Below are 16,213 nucleotides of genomic sequence, written 5' to 3' on the forward strand. Positions count from 1 at the left end.
ATCTTGTTCAGATATTTAAATTTGAGCGAACTACTCTGTGCTGTGTAAGCAGAGGTGGAAGTATGTTTCTGACCTCTCTTAAGTTTGACACAGCGTCACACTAATAATAGGACCAATCTCTCAGTGCATATACTGTAGTTTGGCTAGTCATTTGTCAACTCTATTAAAATATTATTTCCCAGTTAGTCACCAAGGTGTCCTCTCTATCTCTTCTCCTTTAGTCAGTCTGAAATTGTAACTTCCGATAACTACCACCAAGTAAAACAGTTATAATGTAAGAAAGTGCTTGCATCTCATAGAAAGCTGGAGCACCCTAAGTCCCCAAGACAGAATATTTTCCTGAATAATAGTTAACTTGTAAAGATGAAAAACCTGAGGAAATTCATTCTTTAGCTCCCCAAATCTCAAGCTTGTCTCTCTCTTTTTTTTTAACATTTGAAACCCTAGAAAGAAACACAATCTAGGGAGAAACAATTTGGAGGACTTCTTAATTATGTCCCTAATATGTAGATATTTCTCTCAGTTGAGCACCATTAAGGCAAAGAAATTTCTTGGCTGATTCCCGGGATATACTGGAAGGCCAGTAGGCAAATGTGTTGAGCTAATTCTAATTCTTACCTCAGAATATACATGTATTTCCTCAGTTGGGGAAATTTGTCCATCTACAGTACAATGGTATGATCTTGTCATTTATTTTCTAATCTGTGTGGGACGTTATCTAAACCCTTTTTTCTTTGGGTGTCTGTTTGCTGGAATGAGTAGCCATGGACCTGGAAGAGTCCAGCTCTATTACAGATGTACAGCCTTGTTCTCCCTGAGGACCAGTCTGATGCTAATGTGATTGGGTTTACCTGTGAGATTCGGGATGCGTGCTGCCCATCACAGGTTTCTCTAGAGCTGCAGTGATTCCAATTTCTGCAGTCATTTTTGGAAACAGACTTTATAGAGATGCAGATAATCAGTTTCTGCTTTACTCTGGCCGGCTGCTCTGATAAAGCCTTTTTAAAATTGGTGGATTAGATGCCCTCGCCCATGTAGCTCGGTTGGTTGGGCCTTGTCCAGTGGACTGAAAAGTTTCTGGTTCGATTCTCAGTCAGGGCACATGCCTGGGTTCAGGGCTCAATCCCTAGTCGGCGGTGTGCAGGCGACAGCTGGGGGCATGCAAGAGGCTGCTAATCAATGCTTCGCTCTCACATCAATGTTTTTCTCTCCCTCTCCCTTTCTCTCTCTCTAAAAAAAAGCCAATTAAAAAATCTTAAAAATATAAAACTGGCAGAATCGGTAGGGCTGGACTCTCATCTCCCTCTCCTAGCCATGGTGCGTACTGGCTGACTGGTATACCTGAGAGAACACGGGTCTGGATGATTAGCTCTTTTTCAGGTGTGGTTTTCTTGTCTCATCTCTGTTTTATTCTCCTCCAGGAGAAATGGGTTCCATGAGGCAAGTGTGACCCTGAAGCCCAGCCCTGCAGCCACAGCCCGACACCCAGCTGGGCAGGCAGAGCACCATGGATGGCATCATTGAACAGAAGAATATGCTGATGCACAGTAAGATCAACGATGCTGGCAAGAGGAATGGCTTAATTAACACCAGAAACTTCATGGCTGAGAGCAGAGATGGCCTGGTGTCTGTTTACCCAGCACCCCAGTACCAGAACTGCCGGCTGCTGGGCAGTGCGGCAGCAGCCACCCTGGACAGCGGCAGGAGTGAGCCTGTCCAGCAGCTGCTGGACCCCAACACCCTGCAGCAGTCAGTGGAGTCCCACTACCACCCTAACATCATCCTCTACTCCGAGGGCATGCTGCGCTCCTGGGGGGATGGCGTGGCTGCCGACTGCTGCGAGACCACCTTCATTGAGGACCGGTCACCCACCAAAGAGAGTCTGGAGTACCCCGATGGGAAGTTCATTGACCTCTCAGCTGATGACATCAAAATCCACACCCTCTCCTATGATGTGGAGGAGGAAGAGGAATTTCAGGATCTGGAGGTCAGATGGGAATGGGATGTGGTGATTTGGTGGGAATCCATGAGAGCCTGGCAAAATTTAGGGAATGAAACTAGTGTGATAAAATGCAGAGAAACTGAAACATTTTGGGTGCCCCTTAAACTCTCTAGTGTTTGTGGAAGATGGGAGGAGTGGAGAGAGACTAAATGACCAAGACCAGTGAGGGCTTCAGCAGGAATTCTCATCAGAAATGCCCTCAGGTAATCGCTGTGGCGAAGGGGCTACAGGTGGACTTAAAGGCTGGCAGCACCAGCAGGTCACTTGGGGACTCCCGCTAACACCCCACCCACAGGAAAGAGGGGTCATTGGCAAAGTGAACAAGGTGAGAGGGACATGTGGTGCTAGGGCGGCAAAAGGCTAGAAATGCATGTGTGGTGACAATTTGGGAAGTATTTTTGCTGCCACACATGCATGGTTTCCTTAATTTGGCCTGCCAACGTTTCTACTGAAGGCTCATTGGTAGAGCTAAAACCTGCTGGAAGGAGTAGTAGAATTGGTAGCCTTAAGAGAAGGGAAGTTAAATTATCGCAAGAGTCACTTCTTCATTACACTGGAGAGCAGGTCAGGGTGGTTGGATTACATTCTTAGAAACATGCACATTGACGTGGTGTAACATGTACAACAGCCTCCAGGTTAGCTTGTCCCTTCTCCTTCGATGAAGCACCCCAAGTGGGAGGTTCTTTTGTTCACAGATCTGAACAAAAGCCATGCATTTGTCAATTCAGAGGCAGAAACCCCAGCTTAAGGAAGGAATTTCACTGCCTTGAAGATAGAGGACATTCCTCCAGGACATGAGTGGCAGAGAAAGAAGAGCCAGATTTTCTGATGGAGGCTGGAGAGAGCAAGAAAGAGGAGGTTTGGAGTAGAATCAGACTCACACTCATGGGGCCCGGACTAGGTAGAAGGCCAATGAAATAATGAGGGATTGATGGGTCAATAAGACCAGAGTTATCAGGACTGGAGGTAAAAAAAGCAGATGGAGAGAGATGTTCTTTTTTTATTGCGGTGACATTGGTTAAAAAATCATACAGGTTTCAAGCGCACAGTTCCATAATACATCATCTGTATATTGTATTGTGTGTTCACCCCCCAAGTCAAGTCTCCTTCCATCACTATTACACCCCCTTTACTTTCTTCTACCTCCCCCCACTGCCCTTTCCCTCTGGCAATCACCATACTGTTCTCTGCATCCATGAGTCTGTCTTCACTTTGTTTGTTTATTTTGTACATTTGATTCCACATATAAATGAAAAAATCTTGGATATTTCTCGTAGCAATATTTTTTTCTGACATATGACCTCCGGCAAGGGAAACAAACGAAAAAATAAGCAAATGGGACTACATCAAACTAAAAAGTTTTTGGACAGCAAAGGAAACCATCAACAAAATGAAAGGGAAATAAATTGTATGGGAGAACATATTCGCCAATAACACATTAATTTCAAAAATATATAAAGAACTTACACAACTCAACACCAGGAAAACAAACAATCTAATTTAAAAATGGGCAAAGGACCAGAATAGACACTTCTCCAAAAAGGACAGACAGATGGCCAATAGACAAAATGTTCAAGGCCACTAATCATCAGAGAAATGCAAATTAAAATCACAATGAGCCCTGGCTGGTTTGGCTCAGTGGTTAGAGTGTTGGACTATGGCCTGAAGGGTCACAGGTTTGATTCCTGCTCAAGGGAATGTACCTCAGTTGCAGGCTCCATCCTCGGCCCAGGTTAGGGCAAATGCAGGAGGCAACCAATTGATGTGTCTCTCTCACTTTGATGTCTCTCTCTCTCTCTCCCACCTCTTTCATTCTCTCTAAAAATAAATGGAAACATATCCTCGGGTAAGAATTAAAAAAACCACACACACAATGAGATATCACCTCAAGCTTGTCAGTATGGCTATCATCAACAAATTAACAAACAACAAGTGCTGCTGAGGATGTGGAGAAAGGGGAACTCTCATGCGCTATTTATGAGAATGCAGATTGGTGCAGCCACTGTGGAAAACAGTAGGAGAGACCTAAAAAAATTAGAAATGGAACTGCCTTATGACTTAGCAATTCCACTTCTGGGAATATATCCCAAAAACCTGAAACCCTAATTCAAAAGACTACATGTACCCCATGTCCATTGCAGTGTTATTTACAATAGTCAAGGTTTGGAAGCAGCCCAAGTGCCCATCAGTAGATGAGTGGATAAAAACGCTGTGGTCTAGTTACACAATGGAATGCTACTCGGCCTCAAAAAAGAAGGAAATCTTACCTTCTGGGACAGTATGGAAGGACCCAAAGCCTATTATGCTAAGTGAAATAAGCCAGTCAGAGAGAGAGAGAGAGAGAGAGAGAGAGAGAGAGAGAGAGAGATTTTAGAAGAGAAATTCAGAAATGGAAAAATAAAAAGTGATGTAGCAATCCCTGTGCATGGAGCTGAAAACCAACTGACAGGCTGTGGAGAGGAGTTCGAGTGGGAAAGACTATACAAGGAGACCTTCACGCAGTTGATGGCACCTGTTAAGGGGAAGAGAAGGGTGTGAGCCCTGGCAATGCTAGAGTTTTGAGAAAGTTGGGAGAGGGCTTTGGCTTCCATTCAAAAGCCTCTGTGAAGTGTCCACTCTGTTAAGGTCTGAGGTATTTTGCTGAAAGGAAAAGTAGAAATGCTGCTTACCTGCATACAGTTTAGGAAGCAGATATAAAACTGCAATTTCATCATAACAGAGAGTTTTAACAGACTTCCTAGTCTGCTCTGAGAGCATCTAAGGGAGGGGATGAGGCTCCTGCACTGCACCTTGAGGAGAACCAGACTGTTGGCCAAGAAGGACTGTGGGGAGGTGGTGGGAGAATTTCAGTCCAAGGAGACATGTGAGCAGATAAAGCATGGAGGCATCCAACCTAGATCTGCAGGGAACACTAACTAGTTAGAATCGAAAAAAACCTATGGATCATGGTGAGGTCTTGGAGACAGGATCTAAATCAGTGGTTCTCAACCTTCCTAATGCCGTGACCCTTTAATACAGTTCCTCATGTTGTGGTGACCCCCAACCATAAAATTATTTTCATTGCTACTTCATAACTGTAATTTTGCTACTGTTATAAATCGTAATGTAAATATCTGATATGCAGGATGTATTTTCACGTTACAAATTGAACATAATTAAAGCATAGTGATTAATCACAAAACAATATGTAATTATATATGTGTTTTCCGATGGTTTTAGGCGACCCCTGTGAAAGGGTCGTTTGACTCCCAAAGGGGTCGCGACCCACAGGTTGAGAACCGCTGATCTAAAAGAAGCAGGGTCCCATCACTGAAGGCTTACCAGCCCTCTAAGGGAGGCTGGATTTTAGGTGGGTAACTACAAGACAGGAAGGATGGACAAGTAATAGTGACAAGAAAGAGTCCTCTGAAGAGGTGGGGTGTGGGAAGAGAGCCCAGGCCCATCTATAGCTTCAGGCCTGTTCAGGGTACTGCTGTGCTGCACCACACAGGCCAGGCTGCTGGACACCCTGATGGCTACTGGGAGTAGGGAACCACTGAGGGGTTTCAGGCAGCAGGACCACGGTCAGATCCGTATTTTTGGAAGCTGTTCTGGCTGCAGAGTGGGACAAGCGTGTAGGGGAGATGGAGGTGAGACAGGAGGGAGGCACAGAGCCTGTTGGGGGTCTATTGTCAGAGATGGTGAAAGAGAGAATCCTGACAGCATTAAACTGAATATCTTAAAAGTGAAATAGGCCATTGTTTGGAGATGATGGGAAGGAAGGAGTTAGGCCTCTTTCTTTTTTAAAAAAAAAAAAAAATTATTTATTGGGTTGACATTGGTTCACAAAACCATACAGGTTTCAAGTGTACAACTCAATGAAACATTATCTGCACACTTCATCATGTGCCTATCACCCCAAGCAAAGTCTCTCTCCATCCCCACTCCCCCCGCTTTTGTCCACCTCCACCTAGCCTCCAGTCCTTTCCCTCTGGCTATCGCCACACCGTTGTCTGTGTCTATGTGTTACTTATGAAGGTGCAGGCATTAGCCAAAAAACATATATCCACAGACCTCTCTTGTACATAGATGTTTCCAGTCCCCTAAGTGGCCAAGTTGGCCAACACAGGATTTTTAGTTTTACTATGAATTTTGGGAAAATCAGCTTCAATATATAATATCCACCAGCAGTAAAAAGTTTGGAATAGTTATTACATTGAAAATGTAAAAGAAATTCCTGAATGTCTCCATCATTCTTTTGTCACTTGTTATACCCATATGTTTCATCTCCATATCCTTGAATAAGTACAGTAGGCTCAGGTCAGTGGAGATGAACAGGTGATTAGCTTATCTTTTTTTTAATTTATTTTTTGCCATGATGCTCAAAGTGTTTCCATTTAAAGCACAATGGAAAAGAGAGGGGGAAAAAATGTATGCAATGCTTAATCCCCAAACAAAAAAATTCAAGTTAAAATGTGAGCTTTTCCTTCTAAAATGACATGTGTCAGCCCTAACCAGTTTGGCTCAGTGGATAGAGCGTCGTCCTGCAGACTGAAAGGTCCCAGGTTCGATTCCGGTCAAGGGCATGTACCTTGGTTGCAGGCACATCCCCAATGGGGAGTGTTCAGGAGGCAGCTGATCAATGTTTCTCTCTCATCGATGTTTCTAACTCTCTATCCCTCTCCCTTCCTCTTTGTAAAAAATCAATAAAATATATTTTAAAAAAATAAAATGACATGTGTCAAATAATTTTAGACATAAAAATGTTGCAAGAACAGTGCAAAGAACTCCTATATATTTACTTGTCACCTACTTTTCTTCAGTCTCAATAGTTTATCATATATGCTTTTTCTTTCCATTAATATACATGTTTTTCTGAGCTATTTGCAAGTAAGTTACACACATGAAATTCCTTTTTCCCTAAAGGAATCATGCATTTTCTAAAAACAAGATCAATTGTAAAAGTGAGGAAATTAAAAGTGTTTAATACTCTCACCTAATGGACATACTTTATTCAAATTTTTAAAAACTCTTTCAATATAGTTTTTATAGCAGAAGAAAAAAATATGCCCAGGATCCCATATTGCATGTTATTTTCATGCCCCTTTAGTCTTCTATAGTCTGCAACCTTCTCTGTATCTTCCCTGTATTTCACAACCTTGACACTTTTGCAGAATGCAGGTCAGTTATTTTACAGACAGCTCTCAATTTAGTTTTGTCTGATGGTTCCTTTGATTGGATTCAGGTGACTGCATTTTTGGCAGGACCAACACGTAGGTGGTGCAATGCCCTTGCTGGTACCTTCAGGAGGCCCTTGGTGTCAATGTGCCCCATTCCTCCTGGTGGTAATTTTATCACTTGTTGAAGTTTCTCACTGGCCAAGTGATGGTGTCTCTTTGCAATTAATAAGTATTTTTTGGAAAGGTACTTGTAGGGAGAACACATCATGTGTTCCATTAGCCGTTCACCTACTATTTTTACCATTCTTCAACAAATTTCTAACTCTGTAGTTCCTTCTATATGTATTAGTTGGCATTCCATTACAAGGAAGAGTTATTCCTCCCCATATTTATTGTTTTATCTATTTATTACTTTGCTTCAGGCTGGCCATTGATTCTTATTTTATTCAGTGGGCTGCTGTCACATTTATTACAATGTGTGTTGCATATTTATTCTGTTGCTCACTTTGTTTTACTGGAAAGGAAAGGCCCCTTCAAGTTGGCTTCTGTGCCTTTTTGCGGTAGCTCATCATTCTTTAATCAGCTGTGATCATCATTTCCTGCTACAGCAAACTGCTCCAAATGTATCTTGTCTGTTGCCAGCCCCAGCTTCAAAATCAGCCATTACTCCAAAGAGCCCAGGCTCCTTTTGTTGAAGAAAGTGCACTCAGAAACCAACATATGCCTACTAGGTCTCCTCATTGCTATTTGGGACAGGTCGGGTGTCATTGTATCTAAGCCCTCTCAGCAGACTGAGCTGGGAATATACATAAACATATCTATATAACAGTGTGCATTTACACACACATATATTTTATATTATAGATAGATAGATAGATAGATAGATAGATAGATAGATAGATAGATAGATAAAAACTGATACCCTCAATTCCAAGTTAATCAGTGCACATTCTTTGAAAGAGTAAGAAAAAATACTCATAGACACAGACAACAGTAGGGTGATAGGATGATTACAAGAGGGACAGGGGGGTTTAGGGATGTAGAAGAGGGTAAAGGGAGGATAAATGGTGACGAAAGAGTGTTGACTTTGGTGAACACACAATACAATATACAGATGATGTGTTATAGAATTATACTCTTGAAGCCTATATACATTCATTAACCAATATCACCCCAATAAATTCAATAAAAATGGCAAATTATAAATAAATAAATGTACAATATTAACTTCAGATGTACAACACAGTGATTAGACATTTGTATTCCTTATGGAGTAATTACCACACTGAATCTAGTAACCACCTGGCATGTATGTAGTTTTTATGATATCATTGACTATATTGCCTCTGATGCACTTCACATCCCTATGAGTATTTTTATAACTGGTAGTTTGTACTTCCTAATCTCAGCATTATGGGCTATAGGAACTGGATTGCATTCATTCTGGAAAATGCAAGACACTGGTATTGTATTTTATTCCCCTTTGAGTTAACTTTATTTTCCCCCATCTTTAGAAAATTTTATTTTTAAGCTCTTAATTGGATTAGTATCTTCTAAAAATAACTCCTTCCTCAAGGAATGTAAACACATTAAGGGACTCTTGTACCAGATGCTACCAGGAGGCAAAAAAAAAAAAAAAAAAAAAAGTTCTAAGTGATGTATTAACTCCCATATTTTCAAACATTTTTTCTTTTTTAGTTGAGAGACATTTGCTTTATGAAAGTTTTCCTGGGAACCCAACATGCAAAAGAGGAAGAGGTGAAGCTGTTTGGGTGCAAGCGGTTTGGGAACTTAGGGCTATAGATCTCATCCCCCCTTCACAGAGGCCCCAGGCCCGCTGCGTGCACTATAGCACGGAGGTGCCTCCCTTAAAGTGACACATGACACTGCCCGTTGCAGCATGCTCTCTGTGATGTCCCCTAAAAAGCAAACAGAGAACAACTGTTTAGACCAGACCCACCAACAGCAAGTGGTGTTTTCCCCATTTCCGGGCACACAGAGGCGGGTAGACCTAGATGGCTAGGACTGAAGCCACCTCACACGTGCTGCAGTTAGAAACACACATATTTGTTGGGAAATCGTGTCCCTGTTTTTACTTGCCTGATGAATGGAGAGGTGGTTCACAAAGAACAACTGAATTCCCAGCTTTTAGGAATTACAATAAAAAGTGAGATACATCTTCCTATGATAATCCAGAGTACTAGTTCAGGGGGGTGATTATCTTTTCAATAATTCTTTATTGTTGAAAGTATTACATATGTCCCTCTTTTTCTCCATTGACCCCTGCCAGCCCACCCCTTCCCCCATCTCAGGCCTTCAGCACCTATTGTCTATGTCCATGGGTTATGCATATATGCATATAAGGTCTTTGGTCGATTACCTTCCACTCACCCACCCTCCCCCGCCTTCCCTCTAAGATTCCACACTCTGTTCCATGCTTCTATGTCTCTGGATCCACTCCCTTCATCAGTTTCTTTTGTTACTTAGATTCCACATATGAGTGAGATCATGTGATACTTGTCTTACTCTGACTGACATATTTCACTTAGCATGATACTCTCCAGGTCCCTCCATGTTGTCCAAAGGGTAAGAGGTTCTTCTTTTTTACTGCTGCATAGTATTCCATGGTAGAAACGAGGAGGGAGGGATGACAATTGAGTGTTTCTGAGGAAAATCTTGTTGTACCTGCTTTGGGCTATCTCAGTGCAGGATAGGAGAGGGCTGGGCTGCAAAGCACGTGCTTCAAGCATTACATACTTGAAAGAGGCTGCAGCAAGAGCTGAGGGCTGGCTTCGTGTTATGCTTTGCTCCTTGTCCTGGCCAACTGATTCCAAAATTGTGAACTCAAATGCCTTGGCCCTCACTGAGCACTGGGAAGGAGTGACAGGCACTGGGATTGTTTCTAGGATGGCCTCTACCCGTGTGGTGAAGAATAAGGATGGCCCCAGCCTTAGACCATCCCTGCAGCCTTGTTGCTCACTGGTTCACCCCCTCTGCTATGCCCCAGGCCCAAGACACCCCCTGGCCCCTCTCTCCACCTCCCCTCTCCTTCCACCTTTTCTACACAGCTTTCCCTAGGAATCCCCAAATCCACACCACTTTTGGAAAAACAGTGGGGCTCTTTCCAGCTCCTTGTCCTGTTGTCTACCTGGCCCATCCAGGTACAACATGCTCAACAGACGAGCTCTTTACAAGGGCCCCAAAGAGACAGTTTCAGTCTCGCAGGAGAGGGGTTTGTTGCCTTGATTTGCTTCCATCGCACCAGTGCAGGAAACAGTCTCTATCTACAAGAAAATTACTACCTAGTGTCCTAGTGGGAGAAACTAAATTATATTCCTGGAATAATTTAACAGTAATTTAGGGTAATAATATGTTTAGAAACTAAAATATGATTTCTTTGCATTTCATAGTATTGAACCCCCAGATCTCTATACCGCTTTGCATCTGCAAGCCATGTACACATGACACAGAGAGGGTCCTCAGGAGACATCTGTGGTGTTTATTGATCTAATTTTGGGTAAAGGGGAGGCCAGTGGGCTTCAAGGTGCTGGGGAAAGCTGGGATGATTTCACCTAGTCGTCCATAGCCAGGCTGCCCAAATAAAACCCCTCAGTGGATACCAGGGGATCTTTGGGGCCCACCCTAATGGTGCAGGTGAAGGAAGATAATCCCAGTGTCAGCCTTGTAAGAAACCCAGGGCCCGCCCAGCCGGCGTGGCTCAGTGGGTGAGCTTTAACCTATGAATCAGGAGGTCACAGCTCAATTCCCAGCCAGGGCACATGCCCAGGTTGTGGACTCAATCCCCAGTAGGGAGCGTGATTCCTCTCAGAAATCAATAAAAATATTTTTTAAAAAAGAAACCCAGGGCTCAAAACCCAGACACTAGCCTTGCCAACAGGGCTCACTAGGAGTTATTTCCTCCTGTGGCAGTAGAAGCTCTGTTAGGTATTGACCTGTCTGGGATATCAAAGGTGCTTCCCCACACTTCTCTACTCCGACATAGACCAAGATACCATGCTGCATGCTGGCTACCAAGACCATAGAGCATCGAGCATGCAGCTGACAAACACGCAGGTTGACAGACACACCTGCCTGCATGCTGGCCATGGTTCATCCTTGGTTCTGTTCATCAGCTGCCCTGAGTAAGACAGCCTTGAACCGGATGGGATCGTCATTCTTCCCCACCCTCCCTGCCATCTCACCTGAATGGCTGGCTAGGGTGTGCATCCTGGAATACACAGGGAAGGCGTTCTAGGTGGGAAGGAGAGGAGCCGCGGTGGGGCAGAAGGGCTAAAGATGGTGCATTCATAGGCACCGATAAGCCTAAAGGAGCCCAGGCACTCTGAACAAACTCTGGGAGCTTTGCTGCGTCAGTCAGTGCTGTCAGTGTTGGCTGAGGGCACACATGAATTCTTCACTCATCTGACAGGTACATTAGGTGCCTACTGTGTGCCAGGCGTCATTGTAGGCACTTAGGATATAGCTACAAATGAAACATGCATAGACTTCTGCCCTCCTAGTGCTTAGAGGAAGGGACTCAGATAGTAAACACCACCTGGGGATCAAAGCGATGCAGGCAGGTACGAGGGTATTGGTGGGAGACAGCAGTGGCAGCCTGGCAGGGTATCCTGGAAAGCTCTGAGGAGAAGTGGCATTTGAGTGAAGCCCTGAGTCATGTGTCTACCTGGGAAAGAGCGTTCCTGGGGCAGGAGCATCGGCCGGCATTTTGGCAGAACAGCAGAGAGCTCCCTGTGGGTGGAAGAGAGTGGGGCAAGAGTTAATAGGGATCAGACCCCATAAGACAGGGCTGTCTAACAGAGTTTCCTGAGATGATGGAAATGCTGTGAATCTGTGCTATCCACTGTGAGAGGCACCAACAGCCTATGGCTACTGAGCGCTGGCATATGGTAATGTGGCTGGGGAACTAGGTGTATTTGATTTGAGATCATTTAAGTTTATGGAGCTCCATGTGGCTATGGCTGCTTGCACCAGTCCGCACAGATGTGGGTGTCCTGGGCAGCTCTGAGGCCTCTGAGCTCAATCCTCAGTCAGACAGGTCCAAGGGACCAGGGGTTGTGGGTGACCCGCGTCTCAGCGCACGCCCTCAGGAGGTGCTGGGTTCCTTCAGATCCTGCTTTGCCCTCTGCTTGTTGAGCACCAGGTGCATGCCATGCAATTTCTCCAGGCTGAGTCTCAGGGAAACGTACTCCACAGAGTTCTTTGTGAGGACAGAGGGATGGTGGAGGGCTCTGCATTGTGAGCACATCTGTCCCTTTATAATTTCCATTGCCAAATGCATCTTGCCTATTTTAGAAAAAAACGAAAACCTAGACATGCAAAAAGAAAGAAAGAAGTTAATGATATGCCCTCCATTCAGAAGCATCTAACTCCTGGCGTCCTGGAGGAACTGTGATACATTCACTTTCTACCCTGGTTTTTCCTCCATCCTATATAATAAAAGGCTAATATGCAAATCAACCAAATGGCAGAACGACTGCTTGCTATGATGCGTACTCACCACCAGGGGGCAGACGCTCAACGCAGGAGTTGCCCCCTGCTGGTCAGTGTGCTCTCACAGGGGGAGCATCACTCAGCCAGAAGCCCTGAGCCGGGCACACACTGATGAGCACAGTGGTGGCGGCAGTGGGGGGAGCCTCTTCCGCTTCCAGGGCAGTAGGACTTTCCCTGAGGGCTCCTGGACTGTGAGAGGGTGCAGGCCGGACCGAGGGACACCTCCCCCTCCCAAGTGCACAAATTCCGTGCACCAGGCCTCTAGTTTATATTATAAACACCTTCCCTGGGCAATCAATAAACAGCCATGCCATCAGTTTTAGTTTTCTCACCATATTCAGGGCTTTCCTCAAATGCCACTTCTCCTCAGAGCTTTCCAGGACACCCTGCCAGACTGCCACTGCTGTCTCCCACCACTACTCCCGTACCTGCTGGGTGTGTAGAATTCTTTTATAATTGTACTGTTTTTAAACAGTGCTGCCAGGAACACTCTAGAACAGACACACCTGCATGTTTGTCCTTGTGTTTCTTAGGCGGTGCTCCTGCAACCTGAGCCTCCCTAGTAAGGCTGCAGCCTGGACTACTCTGCATCTTGGGCTAGTCGAGGCCAACGCCTGTCCCATCCTGCTCGCTGGTCCTCTGCTCTCTCCCTCAAGCCGAGCAGTAGGTGCTCTCCAGAATTAGCAAGCAGAGAAGGCCAAGGGGAATTAAGAGAGTAGCATGTGGCCCAGAGGGAGCCACTGTGGGGATGAGTGAGGCCTGAGGGAGACTAAGTCACACAGCTGAGCACAGCTTCCCACCCTTGAAAAGGCAGCCTGCAGCCCTTGCTCACAGAGCTGAGAGAATGGGAAACATCGGGACCTAAAATACACCAAGGAAGAAAACCCCAAGCTGAGTAAAAGCCATTCCACTGAGTGGAGGCAACAAAAATGGAATAGAGAGTGGGCAGATGGTGGGGGGAGCAGCCAGATCAGCAGGGCACCAGTGAGGGACCCAGCGGCTCCTTCCTTTCTCTACCTTTTTGTAGCATTTGCTTCCTGCAAAGGGTTAGCTCAAAAGGGAGGATCTTCAGGTGGACTGTCACCTCCATTAAATTACTTTCAATCTGCGTCGCAGCTATTCCAATCCAACAACCCATGAGGAGGAATTTTAGAAACAGCTGCTGTGGGTGATGAATGTGTTGGTGTTGGTAGTTATGCATATTTTCTTTATTTGGTTTATTGGTGTGTACATAGCCTCTTGCACGCGGCCTCGTTTCCTCTCCTTGCTGTTTGGTGGCACGATGCCCACAGCCACTTATAACCTACTAATGGAAGAAAGAACAAGAAAAGAGCTGGGCTGTTCTGTCTACCCTGTAATTTGTCTGAATCTATTTTAAAATCTATTTTAGTCAAGATTGACTAATTGTTCTGGTGCCATGTAGCCACAACTTGGTAATTTGTAGTGTGCTTCCCTTATGCTTCTAAATGAAAATCTGTGAAGATTTTGGGGGAGTCCCCTGAAGTCTAATTCTTTGCTTCATGGGTATAGCGGTGTCATTCTGAGCAGTTTCCAAAGGCAGAAGTCGATGCTGCTGCTGCCTGTGTGGCCTGGGGCAGCAGTTCACACACCCTGGCCATTTGATTGAGAAAGCTCTCAACTGGACACTATCACCACTGGCCTTCATGTCACCACCATGAAACAGGCCAGTCAAGAAGTTAAGTCATGCCCAGCCGGTTGGCTCAGTGATTGAGTGTCGACCTATGGACCAGGTCACGGTTCGATTCCCAGTCAGGGCACATGCCCACGTTGTGGGCTTGCTCCCCAGTGTGGGGTGTGCAGGAGGCAGCCGATCAATGATTTTCTCTCATCATTGATGTTTCTCTCTCTCTCTCCCTCTCCTTTTCTCTCTGAAATCAATAAAGATATATTTTTTTAAAAAAGAAATAAAGTAAAGTCATCAGAATCCTTGGTCAGAGGAGATACCTTATCTTTGGACAAGAAGCAACTGAGGTAAAGTGGGGTTTATTCATAGCCACGTTTTTGGTTGATGTCCAAACACAGCATAATCTGGACTGAGCAGCCACTGGCTGGGTGGTTCTGTGATTTGGAAAGATTTCAGTTTCTCGGAGTCCAGCTCTGTCCTTTGTTAAACAGAAATAAAAGTAAAGACAGGAACAACAGCTATTTTCAGAGTTGCCGTTAGAATCCAGCCAACTCAGGTACTGTATATAAAACTCTTTGTGAACTAAAAACAAAAATCATTTTTAAAAACATGCAAAAAACAAACAATCAAAAACACGAACCAAATATCCACAGACAGAGTTGCTGTACCCGTGTGAGGACACCGTGAGCAGCACCTGGACCCGCCAGCATGAAGTTCATGAACTCAGGGACTGAGCTGAGGGTCAGAAGAGGCTGTCCTTTCAGTCCTGCCCCTCCACCTCACGCAGAGGCTCTTGGGATTCACTCAACCTGGGACGGTCACTGTAGGCTCTTCCCTTCCCAGAACGTGCAGCTCAGCCTTTCCAACCCAGCTCGGCACTCGGTCCCTCGTTCCCAGATGAGGGCCTGGAGACCCTGGGGTTGACACGGCTGCGGAGAGGAAGGACCATGAAGATACTCGGACTCTGCTCAGCAGCACTGCACAGCCTCCATTCAAATAAGAGATTTCAACTTCCCAGGGGCTGGCACATGTGCATCTCCACCTGATACCATTGTAATAACCTGGTTATTATTTAACAGGAAAGGAGTGAAAGAGGAGACCAGATAGTATAGGCATGCCACTTACATAGCTTTGCCAAAAAGCTGCATTTAACACTCTCCAAGTCTATTCCCCGCTAATCCATGGGGGAAGGGACTAGACCAGTCGTTCTCAACCTTGGCTGCACATTAGAATCACCCAGGAATCTTTTTAAAATCCTGATTTCTGGGCCTCATCCTTATGTTTCTTTGTTACTAATGTTGTGGCCTCACCCCATAACAAAGTAACAGAATTTCCGGAGGATGGAAACTCTGGACACTGGCCCTCTTTCTGCCTCTACGGAACTCCCAGCTGCCCCTCTTCCTGGACTGGCTTGGGGGAAATGGGACATTGGAACCTGAGAGATGTAACTCTACACCAATGAAATCTTCTGCCACCTCATCCTCCCGTGGGGGCTTCTGAAAATTCCCATTTCAGCCGCGCCCCAAGAACCCCACAAATAGTGGAGGGTCCCCACTCATCTACCCCTCTGGCAGCACACCCAGGCAGCCCTCATCCACCCATGAGTCTCACCCATGAATTATGCATCCCTGAAAGCTGTTTAGTTCTCGTCTCTGACAGGCATAAAGGGAGTAATTTTCATTTCCCTCTATTGTTGGGGAGACCATCTGGGAGGTGATGCTGCAGAGTAAAAGGATGTAAATTTCAGGCACAGCTCTGGGGGGGCATATGCTGTGTGGTCCCAAACCCAGCAGTGCTTGTGACTCACCTGAGAAGGGGCAGTGCCCCCGGCAGGAAGGGGCTGGTCCTCAAAGCCACCGCCCTGCAGGGCTGGGGGGACAGCTGCTGCATAGACCG

The 16,213-nt window shown here is 45.4% G+C and overlaps 1 protein-coding gene across 1 annotated transcript in view; it reads left to right on the forward strand.

The window, feature by feature from the left end:
• Positions 1–1,507: 1,507 nt before the first annotated feature.
• Positions 1,508–16,213, forward strand: part of SYNDIG1 (synapse differentiation inducing 1) — a 65,250-nt gene continuing 50,544 nt past the window's right edge. The window contains exon 1 of the mRNA XM_023761712.1: positions 1,508–1,987. Within this exon, the coding sequence (XP_023617480.1) occupies positions 1,508–1,987 (480 nt within the window). The remainder of the gene's footprint in view (positions 1,988–16,213) is intronic.

The sequence above is a fragment of the Myotis lucifugus genome, unplaced genomic scaffold, assembly GCF_000147115.1.
Source record: "Myotis lucifugus unplaced genomic scaffold, Myoluc2.0 scaffold_214, whole genome shotgun sequence".
Classification (NCBI taxonomy): domain Eukaryota; kingdom Metazoa; phylum Chordata; class Mammalia; order Chiroptera; family Vespertilionidae; genus Myotis; species Myotis lucifugus.